The sequence below is a fragment of the Aquarana catesbeiana genome, linkage group LG09, assembly GCF_042186555.1.
Source record: "Aquarana catesbeiana isolate 2022-GZ linkage group LG09, ASM4218655v1, whole genome shotgun sequence".
Lineage (NCBI taxonomy): Eukaryota > Metazoa > Chordata > Amphibia > Anura > Ranidae > Aquarana > Aquarana catesbeiana.
The window spans coordinates 114,339,080-114,366,976 of NC_133332.1; the positions used below are offsets into that span (position 1 = coordinate 114,339,080).

The 27,897-nt window shown below is 42.2% G+C and overlaps 1 protein-coding gene across 1 annotated transcript in view; it reads left to right on the forward strand.

The window, feature by feature from the left end:
* STK26 (serine/threonine kinase 26) overlaps nt 1-27,897 on the forward strand; it is a 161,755-nt gene that overhangs the window by 38,596 nt on the left and 95,262 nt on the right. Inside the window, exon 2 of the mRNA XM_073599162.1 lies at nt 25,981-26,211. Within this exon, the coding sequence (XP_073455263.1) occupies nt 25,981-26,211 (231 nt within the window). The remainder of the gene's footprint in view (nt 1-25,980; nt 26,212-27,897) is intronic.

A 27,897-nucleotide genomic window follows, 5' to 3' on the forward strand; every position in this document is an offset into this window, starting at 1 on the left:
ATTTTTGGGAAAAACACGGTATAAGTAATTTGCAAAGCCGTCCTAGAACCGTGTGCTTGAAGCTACAGTATAGCTTTGCGGAATAGCACAGGGATGAAAAAAGGTTTGTCTTGAGGCTGAATTGCATAGAATATTTATAAGCTTGTAGAGAGGCTGAAAAACTGCCCAGGGTAATATAGATTTGTTTTAAATTATACAGAAAGAAACACGTTTAAACAGGAAAAACATTTCATACATTAGTGTTTGTAAAAAATTTTTTATTTTTGCTGCTATAGCGCAATTTATTTCCTTTGTTAATTTTATGTGTTTTGTGTATTAAGGCTGCATTCACACCTGAGTGTTTTCACTTTGTAAAATGCCAGAAAAAACACCCAACAAGCAAAATCCTATTCATTTAAATGGCCCCTTTTCACATCTGAGCATTTTGTAGCCTGAAGCAAAACGGCTGAAGCTCAAGTACATGAGCGTTTTTTTGGGCAGATTACAGGCAGTTTTCTGCTTTTACATTGGCAATCTTTTAACCTGTGCAAAATTGTGGTAAAAATCGCAGTTAAAAATTTGTGACTTTCTGCCTGAAAACGAAACGCTCAGGTGTGAATGCAGCCTAAACCTTTGCATATTTCCAGGTAAATTTGTCAGAACTATTAAGGTAAAGCTGCCTGTTTTTGTATCCTTGAATCTCCAGGCTTGAAAGTGCATATAACATCTACGCATTTCTCATGGTATGGCCCAGTGCATTGTTTTCCTACCCTTGTCTGAGAGGTGCCATTTGTAGCCTGAGCTGTGCATGACAAGTGAGGTTATGGATACAAGTAGCCTTCAGGTCAATCTCTGCCACACTGCATGCACCAGGCAACCCCTGGGAATCTGCTCAAAGAACAGAGGAGGCAGCTGGCTTCCTGATGTCAGAAGAAAAGATAGCAACTTGGGACACTGAGTGCTGAAACAGGGTGATGGCCTATAAGGCCCCTTTCACACGATCGGACCGTTCACGTCCGCCTGTCAGTTTTGACGGCGGACCTGAACGGGCGATCCATGTTAGTCTATGGAGCGTCGGATGTCAGCGGAGACATGTCAGCGGAGACATGTCCGCTGACATCTGACCCTGTCCGATCCGCTGAAAAGCAGACGGATGGCTCTACGTCCAGGTCCGTCACTATCGGATCGGGTGAGATCTGACGAAAACGGACATGCTGTCCGTTTTCGTCCGATCCCTCCATAGGCAGCAGCGGCGCCTGACAAGCCCCTCCCCGCTCAGTGAGCAGAGAGGGACCTGTCATCCGCCGGCTCAGCGGAGATCAACGGACTGATCTCCCGCTGAGCCGGTGGACCGAGGCGGGCTCCGTAGAAACGGAGTCCGCCTCGTGTGAAAGGGGGCTAACTAGCCAATGCTGCATTGATAACCCAGCATTGATAACCCAGCTGTCAAGGTAAAAAGGGAAGGATGTAAAGGGGAAGTCAAGTTCATCTTTGTTGCACCAGCAACACTGCATTACTTTTACTAGATGTCCTTTTAGAACGGTGGTTCTCAACCCTGTCCTCAAGTTCCCCCTGACAGGCCATGTTTTAGGAATCTCTATGGGAGGGAGGGATAGAGAGAGTTGAGGACAGGGTTGAGAACCACTGCTTTTAGTCCAGCTGTGAGTGTCCCTGTTGAACAGATTCTCCTCACTTCCTGTTAGCGCAGAGTAATTGGGACAGATAAAAACAGCATGGGAAAGGTTAGAGCTTTTGACAGTGTTTATTGCTTGCTACTGATTGGTGCCTGCTTTGACCTATAATTAGAACAAGTATATTCTTCACAAGTTAATCAGACATAACTTTTCAGAGCTGCAGTGTACTTGACACAATATTACTACCACACATTAATTTCTGGCATGATTTATTGTACCTGACATGCATATGTAGTATAAATTGACATTCAGTACATAGTACTTTACTATATCCTAATTCCAGTGGAGTTTGCATAAACAAGAAAGAAACTGAATTAGATGGTGATCTGTAAGTTCCATAATGAGTGTGCGCACAGTCACACCCACATTTTAAGCTACATATGTCATTTATACCATAAACAATTATACAGAGCCATACATAAATGATTAAATGTTGGGTAAGAAACTATCAAATTGCATAGGTGATATGTTTTGTGATTGCTGTTCATGGAGGACAGGTTGTATCTACCCTCATAAAGGCAGAATCCATTGTGCCTAAAAAAATCAAGCCTTTTATTTCTAGTGTTACTTTATACTACACAGTTGATTACTGCTGGAAAGTTTATGCCCAGGCCCTGTTTAAAAGGCGAGTGACACAATACTGTAGAATGTCGTCTATCCAGTTGTATTGTACTAATCCTTTTTGCCATTTAACATGACACAGCCACACCTGTATGCAGCATATAAGTCCAAGGCATTGTGCAAGCTAGAGTGTCATTGCTGATGTAGAATTTGGAAACAAAATAGCCCTAGAGCTTGAATGGAGATATGCATACAATGATGCCAAATTTAATTTGGTGTTAAAGCAGAACTCAAAGAACGCTAATTACACAGCTAAATCACATAGGTGAACTATCTTACCTGCCAAGAGATTTTTAAGGCCTCATGCACACAGGACATTAAAATAATGTTATAAAAATCGTCAGTAGCTTTGCAGTAAGTTCAACTTTTTTCACCGTTTTTGCAATAGCGGTTTTTAGTGTTAGCGTTTTTCCACGTTGGCATTTATTTTTTTTTTTTCAATGGATCAAAAGAGCATTTTTACAGCTAAAAAAAGTCTCTCAGAACCCACTAGTTTTGTGTTATTTATATATATATATATATATATATATATATATATATATATATATATATATATATATATATATATATATATATATATATATATATATATATATATATATATATATAATTTTTTTTTTTTTTCCTGCTCAAAAACGCCACTGCCCAAAACTGCTGATAACAGCCTATGTGTGCATGGACACATAGGACTGTAGAAAAAAAAAGTCTACAGCCAAAAACGGCTGCTGTAAAAACTTCAAAAAAGCGTCCAGTGTGCATGAGACCTTTATTTTATGTAGCCAGCCTTGTGTTCAGTCAGACACCTGGCTGTGTTGTCTCCTCATACTAAACTGCAGATAGGGCAACACAACCTGATCCAAGACTTAACCCTCATGTGTTTTGACAGTGAAGGAGAAGTTTGATAATGTTGTCTTGCTGTTATCCTCTCTTCTAAGCATGATGGCATATTGGACCCTAAGGGGGAGATTTACTAAAACTGCGCATGCAGAATCTAGTGCAGCTGTAGTAACCAATCTGCTTCTAACCTAAGCTTATTGTTTAATCAAGCTTTGACATTAAAACTAGGGGTGCACCGAATGGAAATTTTGGTGCCAAAACCGGAAAAAAAAATATATTTTATATATTATATAATATAAAAAATATTTCTACTTTTTATATATAATTGTATTTGACTTTTTAATATCAATTTAAATTTAATATGAATTTATTGATGGCCAATATTGGCACATTTAGTGCAAGAAAGGTCAAGAAAAATGCAGTGTCTGACCGGCTCTTGTATCATGTCCGCAGTCTCTGACCGGCTCTTGTATCATGTCCGCAGTCTCTGACCGGCTCTTGTATCATGTCCGCAGTCTCTGACCGGCTCTTGTATCATGTCCGCAGTCTCTGACCGGCTCTTGTATCATGTCCGCAGTCTCTGACCGGCTCTTGTATCATGTCCGCAGTCTCTGACCGGCTCTTGTATCATGTCCGCAGTCTCTGACCGGCTCTTGTATCATGTCCGCAGTCTCTGACCGGCTCTTGTATCATGTCCGCAGTCTCTGACCGGCTCTTGTATCATGTCCGCAGTCTCTGACCGGCTCTTGTATCATGTCCGCAGTCTCTGACCGGCTCTTGTATCATGTCCGCAGTCTCTGACCGGCTCTTGTATCATGTCCGCAGTCTCTGACCGGCTCTTGTATCATGTCCGCAGTCTCTGACCGGCTCTTGTATCATGTCCGCAGTCTCTGACCGGCTCTTGTATCATGTCCGCAGTCTCTGACCGGCTCTTGTATCATGTCCGCAGTCTCTGACCGGCTCTTGTATCATGTCCGCAGTCTCTGACCGGCTCTTGTATCATGTCCGCAGTCTCTGACCGGCTCTTGTATCATGTCCGCAGTCTCTGACCGGCTCTTGTATCATGTCCGCAGTCTCTGACCGGCTCTTGTATCATGTCCGCAGTCTCTGACCGGCTCTTGTATCATGTCCGCAGTCTCTGACCGGCTCTTGTATCATGTCCGCAGTCTCTGACCGGCTCTTGTATCATGTCCGCAGTCTCTGACCGGCTCTTGTATCATGTCCGCAGTCTCTGACCGGCTCTTGTATCATGTCCGCAGTCTCTGACCGGCTCTTGTATCATGTCCGCAGTCTCTGACCGGCTCTTGTATCATGTCCGCAGTCTCTGACCGGCTCTTGTATCATGTCCGCAGTCTCTGACCGGCTCTTGTATCATGTCCGCAGTCTCTGACCGGCTCTTGTATCATGTCCGCAGTCTCTGACCGGCTCTTGTATCATGTCCGCAGTCTCTGACCGGCTCTTGTATCATGTCCGCAGTCTCTGACCGGCTCTTGTATCATGTCCGCAGTCTCTGACCGGCTCTTGTATCATGTCCGCAGTCTCTGACCGGCTCTTGTATCATGTCCGCAGTCTCTGACCGGCTCTTGTATCATGTCCGCAGTCTCTGACCGGCTCTTGTATCATGTCCGCAGTCTCTGACCGGCTCTTGTATCATGTCCGCAGTCTCTGACCGGCTCTTGTATCATGTCCGCAGTCTCTGACCGGCTCTTGTATCATGTCCGCAGTCTCTGACCGGCTCTTGTATCATGTCCGCAGTCTCTGACCGGCTCTTGTATCATGTCCGCAGTCTCTGACCGGCTCTTGTATCATGTCCGCAGTCTCTGACCGGCTCTTGTATCATGTCCGCAGTCTCTGACCGGCTCTTGTATCATGTCCGCAGTCTCTGACCGGCTCTTGTATCATGTCCGCAGTCTCTGACCGGCTCTTGTATCATGTCCGCAGTCTCTGACCGGCTCTTGTATCATGTCCGCAGTCTCTGACCGGCTCTTGTATCATGTCCGCAGTCTCTTACTTAAACACACTGCTAATAATATTTGCAAAATTTCCATTTGGTGCACCTCTAGCAGACATGATACAAGAGATCAATGCAGCCTCGCCAGTGCCTTTCACATGCAGCTTTGCCATTGGATGCAGCATGCCCGTGCCGGGATCATAGCGGCGGTCTCCGTGTGTCATGGAGCGGATTTGAATTGCCCGGGCCACAGTAACAATGTCCCGTTCCCTGTGATCACGTTCCACTGATTCAATGTCCTGCCATTGGATCAGTATGCCGTCTATCACAGGAGGCAGGACATTTACTGCGGCCCCAGCAATTCAGCTCTGTGACACATGGAGGTTGTGGGGAGGAGTGGAGAACTGGGCACGTCAGGATGACACTCCTGCAATGGGCGGCCCCCCGGGGTGGACCCCGCCCCATTTCGGTATCAGTTTTTTTTTTTTTTTTTTTTTTTTTTTTTTTTTTCTTCTATTTCGGCCGATACCAAAAATTGTTTTCGGCCTATAATTTTCGGCGGCTGAAACTTTGGTGCACCTCCAAAACCTACAGGCTGGTTACTATGCACAGCCTCACCAGATTATGTATGCAACAGTTTTTTTTTTTTTTAGTAAATCTTCCCCTAAGAGGCCATCGGCAGACTGATTACATTTTTTTCTGATTTTCTTTTAAGCAGCCTTCAAAAGTTTTAAAGCATAAAACTGTTGCCTTATGACATTCATTTGTCAAATTCATTAATGTGCACTTATAAGGTTCTATGCATGGGTCCAACTAAAGGTATTTTTAAAATGGAATATTGGCTGTATGGATTTATCATAGTAGCAGGAAATTATCAGAATGGATATAACTGATTCTCTGGTTACATGCATGCCTTTTTGTGTTTATCATAGGTGTATCCTGTACTATATTTATAACAATAGAACCCTTCTGTCTGACTCCCTCAGTACCTGGAGTGACGAATATGATTTCAATGAGTTTTGAGTCTCCCTAAGGCCTCGTACATACTGTTTTTTCTGCTGCTCCTAAACACCACTTCATGTTAGCCTGTGTGTCCATGCACACATAGATGCTTACATGAGTTTAGAAGCAGAATAAAAATCCACAGCCCATGCATACAGGGCAGTAGTAGAGTTTGGACAGAAAAAAAACTCTTGACGTGCCTAAGTGCTAGGTGTGTTCATTTCAGTGCCCATAATTGTTCCTGGCCAATAAATTAACACCCAAGCACTTGACGATCCTAGATGCTTTACACAAGTTTACATGTGTCAAGTGATATTCAGCAAAATGTCCAGTATGCATGAAACCTAAGGAGGAACTTCACTTAGGGTTGTTAAGCCAGCAGCTACAAATACTGTAGCTGCTTACCAGTCCATGTAGTCCAGTGCTGTCTTCCCTGCAGTCAATTTTTTTCTGGGCTTTGGATCCCTGGTGCTGCCATCTTGGATTTTGGAACCAGCTGGGACTTCCTAATGTCTCACTGCTTGCTTCTCACTACACTGGTTCTACAGCCTCCTGGGATGTGACAGCACCATGGGGGGTCTTGGTGCCGCTGGGCACAGACTGAATATGTTGTAGTGCTAGTTCCACTGGGTTTGCACACCGAATTTGGGGTGCCTAACACTAAGTGGCCCCGAGATACGGGGCCCCAAAGTCGGTCAACTGTGTCTCTCTGCAGCAATGTCATTTCGGGACCCTTTGGGTCCAGAGACCCCAAATTTTGGCTGCAGCTAGGGGACATCTAGGAACCCTTAACTACCGAGTTTGAATTTCTGGAGACCTATGGCTGCAAATAAACACTATGAGGCTGCAAATGGGCATTGTTGACCCTCTTTTCCACTTGCAGTAGCTGCGCATTTCTCACCCTAGGCTTATACCCGAGTCAATAAGTTTTCCCAGTTTTTTGTGGTAAAATTAGGTGACTCGGCTAATATTCGGGTTGACTTATACTCGCGTATATACGTTACTTTTTTTTGTTTTTAAATGAATCGAAAAAGAATGTCATTCTGTTTTTGTGGGCTCAGGGTAACATACTAGTGTTAGTAACAATGCAGTCTCATTTAAAGGAATTAAGGAAGGTGGCAAAAGGGTATGCTGTGTCGGAGACTATAGCCAGGATGCATTCAAAGATTTTGAAAAAAAGCTCTCCTAAACTTCATTCAGCACAAGGTTCCAAACAACTTAGACCAGCAATGGTGAACTCTGTGGGCACGCAAGCTATACTCCCTCAAAATCCTATATGGGGGGGGGGGGGGGTCCACAACATAACACCCCCCCCCCATAGGGGACTACATCTCCCATGTGGCTCTGGGGCCAGGGATGGGTGTGTAGACGGAACAAAGCAGTGCTGTGGGGTTTGATGAAATTTGGCAGGCTGAACACCGGTTGGGGGTTGAGCCAATAGGAGGCCGTGATGGTGGCTGCAGATGTGTAGGAAGAGGGCGATCACAGGCACCAACAAAAGGAGAAGCTGCTGCCAGGCACACAGACACTTGAATGCTGAAACCGAGTGAGTGCTGAACTGACTGCAATACCTCCTGGGGTGGGCGATCATTACCTTGGTGGCTGGGTGTCTGCATCAGGAACAGTAAGCGGAAAATATACAGAACTTGATACAAGTATGCAGTGATGTCTGGGGGTGAACATGGGACACATTAGAAACCATTTGGCTGTGTCATAACGAGGAGCAGTGATCTGATTACAGCTATGTTTAATTGCATTGTTGGCACTTGGAAATAAAGAAGTTGGTTTTGTGTTGCAGTTTGGGCACTCGGGCTCAAAAGCATTCACCATCACTGGCTTAGGCCCTTCCCACTCTTTTGCAGCTAAGCTCCAACCACCTCTTTTTGGAAACTTGGTAGGTGGGTATTGTATAGTGTTAGTGCTTAGCCCCAAATTCAGCAAAGCTGAGCCATTGATGGTAAAGCAAGGCCATGATCAAAGTACCTTTTCTGGCTAGCAAAAGAACAGAACCATGTTGTACCAACTTTTAGTCAGCGCTTTTATGTAGTCTATAAAAAAAAAAAAAATCACAATGCATGTCAGGTTCTCGTTTAATTGCTACTTGTAAGTTGTCTGCTATAGCATTCTGTAGGCAACCTGCTTTGAGCCCTTTTGAATGCCACGGTATACCTTGCATGACCCTGCTTTATCTCCTGGTACAAGACCGAAGCCCATAAAGCTCAATATATATTTCAGACTTTATTTTTTGTTCATACATATGTTATGTACCACAGTTGATAAATGGGCAGCTCTGGTAACTGTTAAGTCCTGTTTTTGTCTATGGTAATTGTGAAAGCAGATCTCTAAAAACGATTTTCACATACCTCTGTTGCTACTGTCATTTATTACACTTTTTACCTTTCTGGTTCCAACCTAAAATGACCAAAGTACTGAAAATGAAGCAGAGTCTGCTGATTTTTTTGTGGTTACTGCATTGCTGCAGCAACATTACATCTAGCACTGCCTGTTATATCTAAGCTCATGACAAATGTTTACAATTTCTAGATAGGAACTCGTTTAAAGCTTAGATTCTGACTCTGCGGTCAGCGATAGAGGGTGTGTCAAAGCAAACGGGTCTGTTCAGAACTGATAATGCCTGCTGTAAGCTAAAGGTAAATAAAACACATCCAGTATGACCCTGACACACCCTAAGCAGCAGAACAGTTTTAATGTGCATAGCTGTATGTTTTTTAAGAAGAAAAACTGCAGCCCTCTATCCCACCCTATGTCATTAGTTCAGTTAACCCCCCCCCCCCACTCTGATCATTGGAGGAGAGCACACTGAGTTGCTAGAGAGCTGACCACGGTGTGTTCTCCTTAGTGTGGTCAGTTTTTATTAGGAAGGCAGAGGGGCTGGCAGGAACATCAGGGATTTCACACAGGAAGCAATACAAAGAAAACAGGATACTTTCTCATACAAGTACATGGTACCGCAGGCTCATATCAGGAATGTGAAATGTTGGGGTAACAAATGCTTTAACCACTTCAGCCCCAGAAGGTTTTACCCCCTTCCTGACCAGAGCACTTTTTACAATTTGGCACTGCGTCGCTTTAACTGGTAATTGCGCAGTCATGCGATGCTGTACCCAAACAAAATTTGCGTCCTTTTTTCCCCACAAATAGAGCTTTCTTTTCTGTTGGTGGTATTTGGTCACTTCTGTGGTTTTTATTTTTTGCGCTATAAACAGAAAAAGCGACAATTTTGAAAGAAAATATTTTTTTACTTTTTTGCTATACCCCCAAAAATGGTTTTTAAACCAATTTCTTCGTCCGTTTAGGCCAATATATATTATATTCTACATAAAGGTGATAGTGTAATAGTTATCACACCTCACCTACCCCAGTAGGTGAGTACTAAAACCCTCTAGGCGTGGACACCAATCCTACACAGGAGAAGTTATCACCAAAAATGTAATGGCTTACAAATTGGTGTATAACACATCCAAACATGAATATCACGATAGTATAGTGATCCTCTGCTTGTAACAGTGCATATAGTGTCCAAGCCCAAAATACAGAATGTGAATGAACCCAAAAACCAAATCCAAATAAAAATGCAAAGAATCGCACCAAAAAACAAAAGTTATAAAAAATTGCACCAAAGTCGCACCAAAATGTAATTCTCCCACCATATACAAAAACAAGTATACATATACTGTCTCAATTAAAAAAAATAAAGGTGTATATAAACCCAAGATGCAAAAAAAAAAAAAACACAGCCCCGCTAGCAGCCGAATAGCGCCACTAAAATGACGGCAAAGCGCCGCTAAAACTAACAGCGTTTTACCGTCAATGCATGCCCGCTCCAGTGTGAAAGCAACCTTAAGTAATAAGTGATACAGAAAATTTTTTACATTTAAACATTTATTGAACAAAACAAACCTCCAATCAGTTCACTTGTATGTATAATTTAGATTAATTAAAAAATAACTATATCTTAAATATTAAATACACAAAAACAGGTAACCAAAACTTTTGGACGAAAAAAAATGGGCTAACTTTACTGCTTATTTTTTTTTTTTTTTTTAATTAGTGTATTTTATTTTAAAAAATTGCGTTTGAAAGACCGCTGCGCAAATACCGTGTGACATAAAATATTGCAACAACCGCTATTTTATTCCCTAGGGTCTCTGCAAAAAAAAATATATATAATGTTTGGGGGTTCCAAGTGATTTTCTAGCAGAAAATACAGGATTTTTACTTGTAAAAAACAGGTGTCAAAAAAGATTTAGTCTTTAAATGGTTAAACTGAGAACTTCTACACACGGAGTTCAGTCTATTGATAAAAGAACCCGAAGAGATACAAATGTATCTTCTTATCAGACTTGGCAGGCTGCCCAGAGGAGGAGAGAAGAAACCTTCAGACAACTTGCAATTGACTTCTATTACAGAAGTCATTTGCAAGTCCCGCTGAAGTTATAATCGGCTTTTTTTATCAGCACAATCGGCCGATGCCGATTAAGTAAAAAAAGCCAAATATCGGCCGGCCGATATATCGGTCGACCTCTAAAATAAATATATTGTGTTATATATATATATATATATATATATATATATATATATATATATATATATATGACATGACACAATGATGCTATGTCATCAGTTGAATGGGCCCTTTCCTCCTCTTCCTTGTCAGGGAGAAGAATTTTTGTTGAGTAGTCTCATTTTTGCCTCACAAGGAACTATTTTTTGTATGAGGGGGTTTTTTATTTACAGACTAGGGGGGTTGCGATGGGTGCCCGTTTTGCTCCCAGTGTGGCCAATGTATTTGTCCCACTGGGAGGAGGAGGCTGTTTTAAAACATCTCCCCCCGGAACTGGTCTGTTATCGTAGATTTATTGATGATATTATAATCTGGGATGGGGAAAGATCAGCCCTAGAACAGTTTATTGATTTACGGAATATTAATGATAAAAATATTTCACTTATGTGGAATATTGATTGTGATAGGATTGTCTTTCTTGATTTGGAGATCAGTAGGGATCTTGACCATTTTCGGCTGCGCAATCATTTCAAGCCTACGGATCGCAATGCTTACATCCCCCTGGGAAGTTGCCACCATCGGTCATGGTTGTGCAACATCCCCAGGGGGCAATTTATTAGATTACATCGTAATTGCACCCGAGGTGAGGATTTTATTGCACAGTGTACAAAGAACACATAGGTGCAGAGGATCATAATTGAATGATGATACTAGATTATAATGCACAGAATAAAAAAGTTTGAGCAGATTGTCTCAAAGAATTGGTCTATTTTAAAGCAGGACAAGATCTTTGGCCCGGTTTTACCTGCCCGCCCTCAATTCATTTATAAGAAAGCACCATCTTTGAGGGACCGCCTCGCCCCTAGCATTTTAAATCCCCCCCCCCCCCCAAAACCATCAGGGAATAAATTATTCTTTTTTGGGGTGCTTCTATGCCTGTGGACGATGCATTCCCTGTAGGCACTCCAAGGTGAATATTAAGAAACGAAAAAAGTTTTTAGCTTCTGCTACTAACAAAGAATATGATATTCAAAAATTGATAACATGTGACACCATTGGAATGGTCTACATGTTGGAGTGCGCATGCAGTTTACAATATATAGGGAGAACATCGAGACCCTTACATGTTCGCCTGGCTGAACATATTAATAATAATAATAATAATAAAAAAGGTTCAATCGCCCATAATGTTCCTCGTCATTTTAAGCAATTTCATCAACAAAACCCAAAGGGTCTTAAATTCTGGGGGATTGAAAGAGTAACTAGGCATTGGAGGGGTGGTTATTTAATTTTCCAGTTGTCGTAGGGAATCATACTGGATATGAGACCAATGTAGTTACCCCAGGAGGACTCAATGTTGATTTTGATATTGTTTTATTTCAGATGATTTTATTTTATAATGATTTATTATTGGTTTATGGTGTGATGGTTGCGAGTGACGTCATGTGATTTTCAGTCTCTCTGATATGGGAGATCCGGTATTAGATTGGCTGTATTGTCCGCAAATATTCTAATACATATTATATGTTTAAATACTTGCCTAAATTGTTGGTGCATAGTGTTCTCGTGTTTTTTTTAATTTTTTTTTTAGAGGATACTGTGCACATTTTTGTACCAGCAAGCACATTGTTTTATTGTGCGGGATATTTAGGTCTTTGTATGACCACATATCTTTAAGGTAGTTTTTCTGTTCATAGGGACACTTTCGGGATCGTTCTCTATGCCCAGTGTATCATTAAGCATTTTGACGCAACATCGCGACTCATCGCTAGGTGGTACGTAAGGCGGAGTTGCTGCTGTGGCATGTGTTCTGTGGCTGGGTCATGTGGTCGTGCGCTGCAATAATGGACCCGGTGGTGCAGCATATGATTGGAGGTTTGGTCACCATGGTGTTTGTCATGCGTATTTAAATAGGGTTGTAACGTCATTTCCGTATCCGCTGACGAAGTCCCGCCCACGGGACGCAACACGGATGTGACGTCACCCGCAGCCATTGCAGATCGTTTGTTTACATGCTGTATCGCCCAGCACTTGGTTTAAGTGCTATTCTTGTGAGTTTTTATGCACTTTTTATTATTGTTAAATTTTTTACATGCAGAGAGCACTATGTATTGCCTTTATCTTTTTGATACATTTGATTCTGGAGTGAAAAGTGCCGAGTTATAAATCTACCCAAGAGGGAACTGTCTAGGACATATGTGCTGATTCCATCATATATACCCCTAGTGGGAAGGCATATGAGACCCTCTATAACTAAGAGCCCATTCACACAGGGGCAACTTTGGATCCGACTTCAAGTCGCCCCAAGTCGCCCCTAGTCGCCTCAAGTCGCGCTACACAAAAAAATCAATGTAAGTGAATGGATCTGTCTTAATGCACACTACTGCAGTCGCTCCGACTTCAGAAAAGGTTCCTGTACTACTTCAATCCGACTTGAAGGCAACTTGTACCCATTGATTTCAATGGAAGTTGCCTCCAAGTCTGATCACTGTTCATACTGAGGCAACTTTACAGGAAGCAGAAAAGAAACAGAAAGTAATTTCCTCCACTAAACAGCCAGCCCCCTCCTTCTCACAGACAGCTGATAAGCTCTGATTGGCCACTTGTAAAGTTCCCTGTCCTGGAGGCGACTTCAAGTTGTGTTGTAAGTTGCCCCAAGTCGTGCTGTGATTCATACTCAAGTCGTGTCCAAGTTGCCTCCCAAAGTCGTGCTGGAAGTCGTGTTGCCCCTGTGTGAATGGGCTCTAAAGGGTCCATTTGGTGAGGTGAGCGGCCATCTACTACTCTGGTGGAGGTCACATCTGACAATTTTGACACATTTTTGGGAGCATTGGCAATAATGCAGCGATCAGTGCTATAAAATTGCATTGATTACTGTAAAAATGTCACTGGTACTAAAAGGGTTAACACTAGGGGGTGCTCGAGGGGCTGTGTTCCCTGGGAGGTGATTCTAACTGAAGGGGCAGGGGACTGACTGGTGGAAGTGACGGATCGTGGTTCCTAGCTAATAGGAACACACGATCTGTCACTCCTGTCAGAACAGGGAAGTGTGTGTTTACACACTCGTCCCTGTTCTGTCTCTCCTGCTCACGATCACTCGTGGCCGGTGGTCATTGTGACCGTCGGCCACGAGCACCGGACCCCCACTGTGCAGCGCGCGTGCGACTGCTATCCTGACCCTGAGAGCTACGACGGCTCGCACAGGGGAGCCAACTGCCGCGGCAGATGGTCGGGAGGCAGTTAACATGCAATATTTTGACTAAAACCCTTCCTTCCTTCCTTCCTTCCTTCCTTCCTTCCTTCCTTCCTTCCGCTTTTTTTTTGGCTTTGTATGATTCTGTTAAGAGCCCTATCACACTGAGGCACATAAAAACTGCCCATAAAATGTTGAGTGCTTTTCAGGCGCTTTTGAAGCATTAGCGGCACAGTGGTTGCCATGAGCAGTTGCTGAATGGTCCTCAGCTTGTACCTGTATACCTGTGACCTGATCCATTGAACCTGCTTACCTGTGTATGACCTGGCTTTCTCCTGGACTTTGCCTTTGCTCTTGCATTAACCTTGTTCACCTGACCTCTCTGGCCTCGGCCTGTTTACTGGACTCCTTTTTGCCTGCTGATTCTGTACTGTGCTGCCTGACTGTTACTGACCTTGGCCTGCTTCCTGGACTTGCTCTGTCTGCTGACTCGGTCCCTTGTTACCCAGTTGCCTGCATACCGGCTCTGCTACCATCTCCTGCTCTGGTGCCAAGTGGCTTCAGTATATTGTTCTTAGGGCTGCGACCCCCCCCCCCCCGCCCCCCAGCTTCATCCACCTAAGAGCAGACTTCAGCCAGCAGCTACTCTGGCTCTTGAGCCACTCTGTGCCCTCCACCTTCAGGAGTGTTGGACAGGAGGTGCAAGAAAGTCCTCCACAACATTCTAGTAGTCACCAGGTTTGTGATACCGCGGGGTCCAGCCATCTCCCCGTGCTGCAAATGCTTACATAGGTTTGGCACGTATACATGTAGACATGGCAATATCTCACACATGCAGTGAAAACGTCACAATGAGCAATAATTCTGGTGCCATAGCTCACATTTAACTCTAAACGGATAAACTGTAAAGGCTTTTTAAAGTGTCACCTATTGCACATTTGGAGCAGCAGCTGTGTCCCAACATAAACAAAGGGACTGCCGGTGTTATGTCAAAATCTCCAATTACGTCACTTCTGGTGACTCTCCAGCAGCAGTAATTGCAGATTTCGATGACTTGGCTTGGCTGCTTTGACAGGACACTGTCCGCATATACACTACGGTAGACAATATAATGAGTAAATATTGTTAGTCTGCCTGAGCTAATAACCAACAACCTGGACAAATTTTTTCCTCTTTACCTGGTGTTCTGTTAAAACAGGCAACTTGTCCTGTACCGTAGTATATATGCTGCCACTGTTGACATGGTTGGAGATTTTGATGAGTTGGCTCTTTTGACAGAACACTGGCACAGGGATTGCACACATTACCTGTATATCCCAGTGGCGATAAAACTTGGCCCTGCACAGGGCACGGATGTAATTGCCCCATGTGAATTAGGCCTGAAATACAGCTGCCTCATCCAAGGATTGATGAGCTGCAATATGTTCTATTCTGTGCGTGGGTTTAGACGTGCTTTTTAAGTTGCTAATAGTAATGACATTCCATGCAAGTATGGTAATTCATAAAATTTTGAAAATACTTTTCCAACAGCTTATTTTTTTTTGTTTTGTTTTTTTTTTTGTTTTTGTTTTTTGGACTGGACACTGAACATCTTTATCATGGTACACTAAGCTATTGGTAGTTTTTAGCTTTTATGAGTGTGAATGAAACCAGTCACATGCTACTTTTGTTTTTCCAATCTACTTATAATAATTTTAATTATGGCACAAAAAAAGCCTGTACATTTTGTGCTGACTTCTTTTTGTATAGTAAGGATAGCTCCTGGATGTATTTTCATGTTTTACTGCTACTTCCGGATCTTACACCAATGTTTCTCAACTCCAATCCTCAAGGCGCCCTAGCAGGTCATGTTTTCAGGCTTTCCATTTTTTTGCACAGGTGATTTGATCAGTTTCACTGCCTTAGTAATTACCACAGCTATTTCATCTGAGGGAAATCCTGAAAACATTACCTGTTGGGACACCTTGAGAACTGGAGTTGAGAAACACTATTTTAGACCAACTTGGTTAGTCCTTGTAAAGTGGTTAACTGCTTGCTGACCAGCTGCGGCAAGGGGGTTCGGCTGCGCAAATCGCTGTAGGTTTACGTCAGTTCGTGCACTAGCTTCTATGGGCACGCACCCACTGATTGGCCAGCGGGGGAACCAACCAGCGGGTCCGACGGACTCCTATGTCCATCGGCTGCCCGCGATCCTTCCCCACAGACAGAAAGGGCTCTACCAAAGTAAACAAGGCAGATCCATAAGGACCTTAAGGACCCAGAGCTATGTGCCTCATATAGGCCAATAGCCCTATTGAATAATGACCTGAAAATCTTAACCAAACTGCTGGCTACCCGTCTATATCCATTATTACCTTCGGTTATTGACTCTGATCAAACAGGATTTATGCCTAAAAGGTCAACCGACGTTAATCTTAGGAGACTCTTTACCAATATTCATGCCCAACACAATAACTCCGGTACCAGAGCTATTGCCCTACTAGATATAGAAAAGGCATTCGACACTGTGGAGTGGCCCTTTTTGTGGGAGACTCTACGTCGAATGGGTTTTCCACTACGGTTTATATCATGGTTGCAGGTGATCTATAGGTGTCCCATCTCATCGATTCGTTTGGGCTCCAGACTCTCAACTCCATTTCAACTGTTTCGGGGAACTAGACAGGGCTGCCCTCTTTCTCCGGCTCTATTTGCTCTAGCTATAGAGCCAGTTGCAGAGGCTCTCCGTACATCGCCTCATATTAAGGGGCTTAGGATAGGCATGCTGGAGGAGAGGGTAGCCCTGTATGCTGACGACATGGTTTTATTTTTGGGGGACGCGGGTCCATCACTTCAGGGTGCTCTGTCACTCCTCAACACTTTCTCCATGGTAACGGGCCTCCGGGTAAACTGGCCAAAATCTACTCTATTTCCAATAGATCAAGCAGCCAAATTGACATCCTCTCCAGATAGCCCATTAAAGTGGGTTGACTCCTTTAAATATCTTGGGGTTTGTGTCTCTGCACAAGCCTCAGATTTTCTTAAATTAAACTTGGATCCGGTAGTGGGGGATATGAAAGCTAAACTCAAGGCATGGAATAATCTCCCCCTATCGGTATGGGGAAGGGTCAACTTGCTTAAAATGAAGGTCATCCCCAAATTCATATATTTATTCCGCCATTCCCCGCAGTGGATTCCTAAATCCTTCTTTACTAAACTAAACCAACGCTTTTCAGAGTTTCTCTGGGGCTCCTTACCACCGAGATATAAGTTAACTACATTAATGAGGCCACTATCGCAGGGTGGTATGGCCTTTCCGGATTGCTATAAGTACTTTTTGGCGACACAGCTGGTGACAGTGGTCTGGTGGCTAAATCCTGATAAAACCAATGTGGCCTCCGCTTTGGAGGCCACCGTGGCAGGCTCCTGGGAATCTCTTCAATACCTAATTTACAGAGGCCCATGTGCCCCACACTTAATAACTCCGTCTATGCTTACTACTTTACGGGCCTGGAAAATGGGCCTGGCTATTGAAAAACACAACCAGATGGGAATTTCCCCTAATACACCCCTATGGCTAAACCCCAATTTACCACATTTTTACAAATCTATTGACCCCCAGATATGGACTAGATATGGTATAAAATTAATCTCACAAGTGGTGTCTTGCACCTCATTGCTTTCTTTTTGTCAGCTTTCCTTCCAGTATAATCTTCCGCAGCACTATCAGTTCCGTTATCTTCAACTTTCGCATGCTTTCGAAGCCCAATTCCCACGTTCGTCCTGTATATTAATACAGCCTAAACTGGAGACTACTCTTAGATCCGGTTGTACAAAAAAACCTATATCTCACATATATCAGCATTTAATCTATGAGTCCTTGCCTCCGTTGGACGGCCTTTTGTCCCGTTGGCAGCGTGACATTCCAGCTTTGAGTGGCGAAGATTGGGATGGTGTTTGGGACTTCCCTTTTAGTTCGCTAGTCTCTATACGTGACAAGTTAGTCCAATTTAAAATAGTCCACCGGGCGTATTTCACTCCCCACAGACTTCATTTGATAAATCCTGCCCACTCCCCTAAGTGTTGGAGATGTAGCTACACCCCCGGAGATTTTTCCCATATCTTTTGGCATTGTCCAAAGATACAACAATTCTGGGGGGAGGTACTAGGCCTAATCAATAAAATTGCATCCACTAATCTACCACTGTCTATGGAGATTTGTATGTTGGGCCTTATAAAAAAAATTAGTTCCTGCTGTAGCTAAACGCACGATGATTGGTTTGCTTCTATTTTACGCTAGGAAAACCATAACATTTCAATGGAAGAAGCCCTATCCCCCCACAAATGTCCAGTGGAAACATTTGGTTAACGATAATCTTCCACTATATAAAGATACCCATCTTAATAGAGGCTGCCAATTGAAATTTAATAAGGTTTGGAGTGGGTGGCTGGAGGAAATGAACATTGCTTACTAATGTTGGACTAGCTTCAGTTACGATACCAAGAATCGACGATTAAATGTAATTCCTAGTTAATAGGTATAGGCCTTTATGGGCAGTGGGGGGGCTGCCCAAAAATTGCAAAAATCCCCTTTTCACTTATATGTTAAAATTGTATTGCATGGATGTATTCCTCTCTTTTTCTTTTTTTTTCTTTTTTTTTTTTTTTACCTGATGTACTTGCGACATTACCTGTACAAGCTAGACAACCAATTTGTATATGTCTTTATGTCTTTGTGTCTTATAAGGAAAATTTGAATAAAAATAAATTTAAAAAAAAAAAAAAAAAAAAAAAACAAGGCAGATCTCCGTTCTAACAGGGGATTACACTGAGATCTTGTCTTTCTGCTATGCAGGGAGACTGATCTGTGTTATACCAGGCAGGCCATCCTCCATACACATTGTAACGCCCAGGGAATACAGTTAACCCCTTGATAGCCCCTGATAACACCTTCTCTGCCAATGTCATTAGTACAATGTCAGTGCATGTGTCACTGGTTCCCAAAAACTATCAAATGTCAGTGGTGTGTCCGATCTGTCCGCCGCAATGTTGAGGTCCCGCTAAAAATCACTAATCGCTGCCATTACTAGTAACAAAAAAATTATAATGCTGTAAATCGATCCCCTATTTTGTAGACGTTATAACTTTTGTGCAAAACAATCAATATACGCTTATCGAGGTGTTTTTTTTTTTTTTTTTACCAAAAATATGTAGCAGAATACATATTGGCCTAAATTGGTGAAGAAATTCGTTTTTTTTTTTTTTTTTTTTTTTAATTGGGTTGTTTTATAGCAGAAAATATAAAAAATCTTTTATTGCATTAAGGTGAAAAACCTTGAGACTTTATAACTCCTTTTAACTTTTCTCCTTTACTGACCTACCCTGCCAAGAATGTAGAAACCATTCACCTAAAAGTGTCAAAGAAATAAAACTAGTACTCCAGGTTTTTGACAGTTCTTTATTGAAGCTGCTCCATCGTTTCTTCTCCCTCCCATTTCTTTTCCCTCCAGTGATGTCTTCATTCTCCGGCTTTTCTCACTGCGCTGATCTCTTCTTCCCCGGGTTCTTCCTCCGGTTTTGCTTGCTGCATTGATGTCTCCTTCCTCTGCTGGTTCTTCTCTCTGCTGTCTTCTTTCTCTGCTAGTTCTTCCTCTGATCTTCTCTGGACGCTAGCTCCCGCAGTTGTGCGAGCTCCGCTCTCTGCAGGTTCTTTTATAGCCAAGGGGTGTGGCCATCCAGTGACATCCATAGAATCCGCCCCTTGTGACGTCACTGCCTGGGGCATGATGGGCGAGAAGAACTGGAGGCAGAACCAAGGGAAGAAGATATCAGCGCAGTGAGAAGAACCTGTCATGTATTTTGAACTATAAAAAGTAAAATTCTGCCTAAGCCAGAAAAACCTCCTTTTGTTGTGCTCTGGTTTGTTTTTGATACTTAAGGTATGAACACTCCAGTTACAATAAAAAAAAAAAAAAAAATCCCTTGCAGTGGGGTTCCTCTTGCACTACAATGGTTTAATGCTAATTTATACCTAGAGTACCAGGTATAACATGATTCTTTACTTGTGCAGGCTTCCTCCATGCTATAGGTTCAGTCCCTGCAAAATCTCTATGGTGATCTGGCACTTGCAGGTACACTGACGACATCGCGTACAATGCAGGGTCAGTGATTTTTAGGAGGTGTTGGGGTTTACACAAGAAAACCTATTACTTTGAGCTGAATAGACAAAGTGACAAATTTCCTTTTTTATACGCAAGGACCTCTTATAGGGGATGCCTATATGAGCTTTGTCATTTTACTGGCGTATACTGAGTTATATGTGAGTCTGCAGGTACCCATAGCCATATGTCTGTATTTATTTAAGTTATCTGTATGCTTGGGTACCAAAAATCTGCTATGATTACTTGATGCAGGGAGACAGGTTTTTATGTATTGATAACAAGCTGAAAATTGTCAGAACCTCTGGTAGAAAGAAAAAGCAGCGTAACCGCTTGCTGAGCAGTCGTATCTGGTACATCACTGGACTTCAAGTCGTTGTACCAGGTTGATGACTGTAGCTGCAAGCATCACCCCAGTACAGTGTGTTGTGTTTTTTTTTTTTTTTTTTTTTTTGAGCCGGTGGTTGTAAAAGCGATCTTAGCGGCAGCTTTTTCCAGCAGCGGGGGAGAAGGGGAGATGTGTGTACAGTGTAATGGTGTAACAGTTTAAAAATAGATTTAAAAAAAAAAAGTAAAGTGCCTCTGTACTCGCTTGCAAAGGTGAACGTGCGCATCAGTCCCGCACGCAAACAGCATTCGTCCCACACATATGAGGTAATCGCAATTGTTAGCTCATGGGCTGTAGTTCTGGCACCAGACCACCTGTGTAAATCTAAAGTGATACTCTGTAAAGGCTTTTAAAGTGTGGCCTATGGTTAGCAAATTTGCAGCTGCATGGGCATGCAACATTTTAAAGTGACATCTTTTCTATTTTACCAAAAAGTTTGGGTTATTTGTGTGTGTGCATGTTTTTTTGCATTTGAAACTCAAAGTGTATTTTGTCAAAAATTAGTGTTTGAAAAACCGGTGCGCTAATACCGTGTTGCATAGAAAAATTTGCAAAACCCACCAATTTATTCTGTAGGGCCTCTGCTTTAAAAAAAAATGTTTAGGGGTTCTAAATATTCTAGCAAAAAAAAAAAAACTGTTACATGTAAACAAAGTGCCAGAAAAAGCCTGGTCCTTGAAGTGTTTCTAAACCAACCACCGTAAAATCAGTCTGTACATGCAGTAAAGCATGCTTTATACTCGCTGTGGAACTTAAGGGGAATCCTCCACATTGTGTAACAGGCTGTTTGATCCGGTCTTCTCTGATCCTCAATTGCGATTCCACAATCTCCAAACATCTGATAGTACAGAGCCTTGGGGGCACTCTGCACATGCTCAGTTTGGTCTGTCTTGGGAGGGCGCATGTGATCAGCACAGGGCCAGGGGTCCTGCAGCCTCATAGGACAATCGGGGTAAAATTAAGACTCCTACAAGCTTTAACACTGGTTGAAGTCACAAAACTGCTCAAACTAGTGATGAGAAAAGATCTTTAGCAGTTTATATTTACTAAAACCGATATAGTGAATGCAGGGTCCTGGGTTTAGTAACAATTTAAGTGGCCATAAAATGTGCATAGTGGCTTGTCTTGCAAAATAGTTTGAGTTTATGGCTATTTGACTTTGTAAGCATTTTTTGAAAACTTTCCCCTCTGCTCATTATTTACTGTAATCCTAGTACACTTGAAAACGCCGCATAAAGCCCCATACACATGGGCGAAATGTCGGGCATCATTGGCTGGTTAAATAGAAACCTTTGGCCTGTGTGTTCTGCAGCCGGTCCGACAGCTGTTCGGCCAGCTTCTGTCCAAGGGGCATGACTGAAAAAGGTCTGCCGTATAGTCAGTGTTTATCTGGCGCTCCAGATGGGAGTAATCCTTAGGGATATAGTCTGTGGCTGTAATAGCTGGATGGTGATGTATCCATAGGTTGGGTAATTGGAACCTACAGAGCCATGTGTAATGCCAGGACTGCACTTTACTTTGACGCGCATGCATCTTCTATTATCTTTTTAAGTGTTTTTAATTTGATCCTATTAGTCATTTTAATACTACACTCACGTTGGCGCCTTCCCCTCCCTGTTTTTTCCTGAAAAAGGTCTGCCGATCAGCGTTCTCGGCCCATAAAAACTGGCTAAATTTAAACCGGGCAGAAGGGACATAACTGTGAGACTCATTCGCACCATTTGCGTTGAATGTGCTGGTAGGTAAAGGGGAAAAGTGCTCCCCTTGTTTTTTTTTCGGTGCAGCGGGTTGTAACACAAACCATTACATTGCAATACACCTGCAGGGAATATGAAATTCGTTAAATGTCACTTGTAACATTTTGATAAGGTTGTAACAAATGTAAACAGTATGACACAGTGGGATCAATGCTTTGACACTGTATCCTCCCAGCGCTGACCAGCAGCAGCAGTGCGATCAGCGTTTCTTCTAGTGTTGTTCAACCCTGTACAGAAACGAAAAGTGTAAGACACAAATATAAAGGAGAAAATGGAGATCACACAGCAGATGTTACAAATATAAAACTGTGCAGGCAGGCTTGTGTCCTTTTGTATAAGGAAATATTTTCTCTAAATAAAAGAGTAGCATACATAAATCACTTGTGTGACTTGGGACTGCAAAGTCGCATGAAAAGACGTACTCCATGTTTTCAAAGGAGTACCATTCATAGCTGTGCAACTTCAAAGTAGTCCCTGCACTACTTTGGTCCAACTTTGATGTGAGTTACACAGGCATTCCCTGAAATTGCGGCGACTTTGAAGTCGCAGTTGTGTGAAAGGGGCCTAAGGGTTGGTGGCCTTTGTCATGCCACTATAAACCTTGCATATGCTGTATGAAGGTATTTTTAAGGCAGTCATTAGCTGCTAAATGTGCTTCCATTTCATCGACTTTACTTCTGACCTCTCTTGACCTGCGCAAGCTTTATACGTTTTTAACTGTGTTGTCTCTGTGGTTGACAACAGGGGTCAGACACTGTTATGCGCTGTGCTTTTGTATCAATCTCCATGGCATTAATTCACCAGACTCCTGGCACTTGACCATATTTTCTATTGAGATGGGGCCTCTTTTTCAATATTTGATACTATGAAAAAAGTGATCTGTGGTCCAGTGCTTCACATGTGCAGTCACTTTTAGATAATCAGTTGCTAAGGATTATGGGATTAGTCTGGTGGCATATGGAATGCAGTTTTTTTTTCCTGTTCAGCAAGCCAGAAGTAAATGCTTTAATATTTAACATGCAAACTCATCAATTTTATATTGCTGCTTTTTTTCTGTCTTTAAATTCTATACTTCAGGATATGTAAAACATTCCGTAGATTTTGAAATTGTAATGCAAACCTATTATGTTAGGCTTTAAAAATGCATAGAAGAAAACATGGCATTTGTCCATGGCAACCAATCTTGCTTACTTTCAGTTTCTAAGTTATTGGCAGGATAGTTCAGTAATGGAGAAAAGTTAAAGGAGTTGTAAAGTCTCAAGGTTTTTCACCTCAATGCATTCTGTCGTGTCGTGTCATGTCAATGGATGCAGCAGCAGCACTCGGGAGTGCCCCGCCTCTGTGGGGGCACTCTAAGGGGAGGAGCCTGGAGTGCCACCGGGGGACCCCAGAAAATGAGGATCTGGGCCGCTCAGTGTAAAACCCTTACAGAGAGCAGGTAAGTATAACATGTTGGTTAAAAAAAAAAACCTTTACAATCACTTTAAAGCGGGGGTCGACCTATCTATCATTTTTTTTTTTTTTGGAGTTCATTCACAAACTTTTCTTCTCATGATTATCTACTCACATGTTCTGTGTAATAAGTCCGCCTGTGTCTGATTTCGTTGTAAAGAATAACTTATAAAATTCACTGAAGGCGGTTTCCATCTTCATTGTGGGCATTTGAAGCTCACAAGCATGTATTTCCTGGATGCGGCGAATGCTGTGCTCCCAGCATTCACCGAGATGTTGTGATGACGCTGTTGCACAATGCATGCTGGGAAGCCATAGACTAGCTCCCAGGGGACTGTGGGAGGTCTGGGAGAGGCTAGAAACACGCCTACTCCCATGGGAGGAAAACCAGGAAGTGCTAAGAAGATTAGAAAAAAAAAAGGTAATTACGGCGATTTTAAATTTTTTTTTACACCGCATGTCAGCATCTAGGCAAGGAAGAGAATGCATAGAGATAATGTTCAAAATTTGGGTGGAACCCCGCTTTAACTGCCAGAAGACAACAGGCAATAGTGTTGGCCAGTCCTTTGTGCACTGTCACTGGGGGGGGGGGGATTGTTAAGGGTCTAAGTGAAGTGAAGCTTGGATTTTATTTATAAGGTCCACTTTGAGCACTTAGGCAAACATTTTTTCAGACTGCTTCACTAAGCTCCTTTGGCAGAAGCTGAATGTTAAATACCCATACCCAGTCATTTTGAATTTCTTACAGTAACAGTGCTAAGAGGACTGTATTCAACAATTTTCCTATATTAAAAGATCAACACCATTCACACTCTCAGGAGCAGAGAGGTTGTGCAAGATATTTAGACTAAGTGCTAAGACTTGATTGCTGATCTTTTGTAGGTTGTATTCTTTAAAAATGTCAACTGAGTAAATTTAGGATTCATTTTTTAAATTAACCTTTTTTAATATGTTCAATCTTGGCTTTCAGACTCTACTATATATGTGTGTGTACATGTGTGTATGTATATGTGTGTGTATGTATATGTGTGTGTGTGTGTGTGTATGTATATATATATATATATATATATATATATATATATATATATATATATATATATATATATATATATAATTATTTTTTTTTTCATGCTTACAAGCCTCTACTCAAAGTAAAAATTTAATATAAGGGCTTTATCCTGTGCCATTTATTAAACTACGATTTTACAAAGTTTTGACTGGTGAATCCTTTCCATTCTCTGTACATAAAGCAAATCAGGTTTACAATGGCCTACCTGTTCACAGCTCAACAAACACATTACAGTCTTAAGTACAATCACCTTTAGGTCTACCAACAACCAGACCTCTTTTCTGGCATTCACTGGTCCTGACTGGGGGTGTTGCACCACACAGGGACAATGTTTGCTCCCAGGTAATTGTGCCATTTTCAGACCTCTGGCCAGTGGAGAATCACTGGGATAGACGGTTGCAGATAAAGTTGATGACATCATGAAATGGAAAGCCCGGCAGAGGAGGCGAGTAGTGTACACGGTCAGAATCTTCTGGTTCAGCTGGAGCTGGCTGAGTGTGTACAGCAGTCTGTCTGACAGAAGCCAATCTAACGACAAGCTTTTGTTGAAGTGGCATGGTGGAAAACCAGCATCTGACTGTTGGTGGCGAGTGCTGGTCAGTGTATTCTGACAAGGGTAGAAAAAAAGACTTGCAGTGTGTGACACTGCCCTGGTTTATGTGTGACAGCAGTGTTCAACTGTGTGGTCTTTCAGTTCAGGTGTGAATGGGACACAGCCTAACTAAAGGGACACAAGTGTTTGTTGGCAGACGCAGTGTCCAATGCTGTTCACTATTCCACACCACCCGCCTTCCTTATGCATGCTGTCCTTTCCCTATTAAACACCACCTCATCCGATATGCCATGCTGTCTCTTCCCTATTGTGTACCTTCTCATTCTGTATACCATGATGTATGTTCCATATACCACACTACCTCATTTCATATGGTTGCTGCAAGGTTTCTTTTTCTTTTTCTTTTTCTTTTTTTTTTTCTTAAGCAGGTGGGTAGGGACCAAGACCAGAGGTATTGCTGGGAGGTGGGTAGGGGTGGAGACTAGAGTGACACAGGATAGTGGTTGAGATACTGCACCTATTTGAGAGGGGAAAATAAATCCAGTCAACAGCTATGTAACATAAGAGCCTACCTGATTGGATACCCTTACCAAGGCCAATTTGTTTTAGTGGGTCACTTTCATATGTGTTGCTGTAAGGTTCCTTGGGGCAGAATGTGTGTATGGGAGAATCTGTTACCACAACAGCAATTTTCTCTAAACCAGGATGCAGCTTATGCTATGCTTTAGACTTGTGTAGAAATTGTGATGTAATATACAGGGAGCCCATTAAAAAAATCTTATGTTTTTTTTAATGCTGTTTTTTTTTTTTTTTTCCCCCTCCTAGAACCACCGGGCTGATCCAGAAGAGTTGTTCACAAAACTGGAACGCATTGGAAAGGGGTCCTTTGGAGAAGTTTTTAAGGGTATTGATAACCGGACTCAGCATGTGGTTGCTATAAAAATCATAGATCTGGAAGAAGCAGAGGATGAAATAGAAGACATACAACAAGAAATAACCGTTCTTAGTCAGTGTGACAGCCCCTATGTGACAAAGTACTATGGATCCTATCTCAAGGTACATTATGGCGCAGAAGGGTTACTGTGTCTCTTTTATATAGTACAAAGTAGACTAACAGTCTTTTCACAATAGGCGATGTGATCTCCAAGAATAGATGTTACTATTTAACTCCGGAGTTGTGCAATTTGAAGTAATCAATGTTTCCATCTGGTGCTGTTTATTTCATGAGGTCCACCTTTCTCAGCTAGTGATAGTGGGGTTCTGGAATCTGGTTAAATGCCTCCATGAGTATTTTTAAACATTACTACATGCTTGTAAATGTCTGTAAACAAGAGGCTATCTAAATTTCCCTATGTGGCTATGGTATGGAGCCCACCAAAATCACTTCTTAGAAGTGAATAATTGTCCAAAGGGTCTGATTTATAAAACATGGCAATATTCATTTGTAAAGATGAACCTTCATTTTCATTAGCTGTCAAAAGGCCTCATTGCATCCTGTTGTATCCAGTACATTTTAGTAAGTGGTCATCCTTAGGGTGTATTCCATTAAATCCCAAGAATTGTCCAGTTTATTGGAGAAAGAATGGTCATTTGATAGCAAGCTGCTGTCAGTCTGTTGGTAATGATCTAATGTGAGCAGATCCCTACAATAAATGGGTTCATGTGCCCCCTCTGTTTCTGCGTTTTGTCATCCAGCTTCTTGTTTTTGAAGTCAGTTCTGGCACATGCACCCCCCAATCATTCCACTTTTAAGTGTGTTCAAGTCAAAAAATTGGTAAGGGGTGCACATTACATTGTTGGGGGAGGGGTAGCAGAGGTAGGTTGTGCTTGGGGTTTGAAGATGCCATTTGCTTATTTGCAAGATTAAGGGGAAAAAGGTTTGTTTAGGCATCTTGTGTTGGCCAAGTGACTTTTATATTGTGAGATTTTGTTTTTTTATTTCTGTTTCTAGGAACGATTGAATTGCCTGGTAACAGCCTCTGTGTAGTTGCCCATGAATACCAGTTTATAATGAAACTACACTGCATCTGAGCAACACAAAGCAAAAACACCATTTCATATATTTTTAATATTCAAAGCAAACTCCCCCATCTATCCATGTGCTTTATTTTGTTGAGAAATCACTTCAAAAAACACCCCCTAGCATTTCTGGCCATGGCCATCCTAAGGGCAGATGATAAATACAGCATTTTACTTTCTGGAATTTGTCTGCCCTTAGCCCAAGCATGCATGCAGGAGAGTGCGCTAAGGTGAGACCATCCCTCCTCCTCCCCTCCTGAAGACTCCTGTATGTATGACGTTTGCCTAGGCACGAAACCAGGAAGTAACTGAACAAATGTAAAAAAACAAAGTTTAAAACAAGTAAATATGATATAATTTACTATCTATTTACTAATGCTAGCAACATAAGGTTTAAAAATAGCCAATTTTGATTGGTAGAGTGAAGTTTCACTTTAAAGGATAAGTTCATCTTTTTAAGCCGAATTCCACTTTTCATAATGAATAGAAGCGCCAACCAATAATTAGGTGTGCTATCCTTGTGCTAGGTATAGGTTAATCACAAAAAAACTATAAAAATGCATTAAACATATGACAATTTAGGGTGAATCATATCTGTGCAAATAAAGTCCATATAAATTGTGCAAACACTGCAAAAAAAATTATTCTAACAAGTGTGTGTGTGTGTGTGTGTGTGTGTGTGTGTGTGTGTGTGTGTGTGTGTGTGTGTACACACACACACAC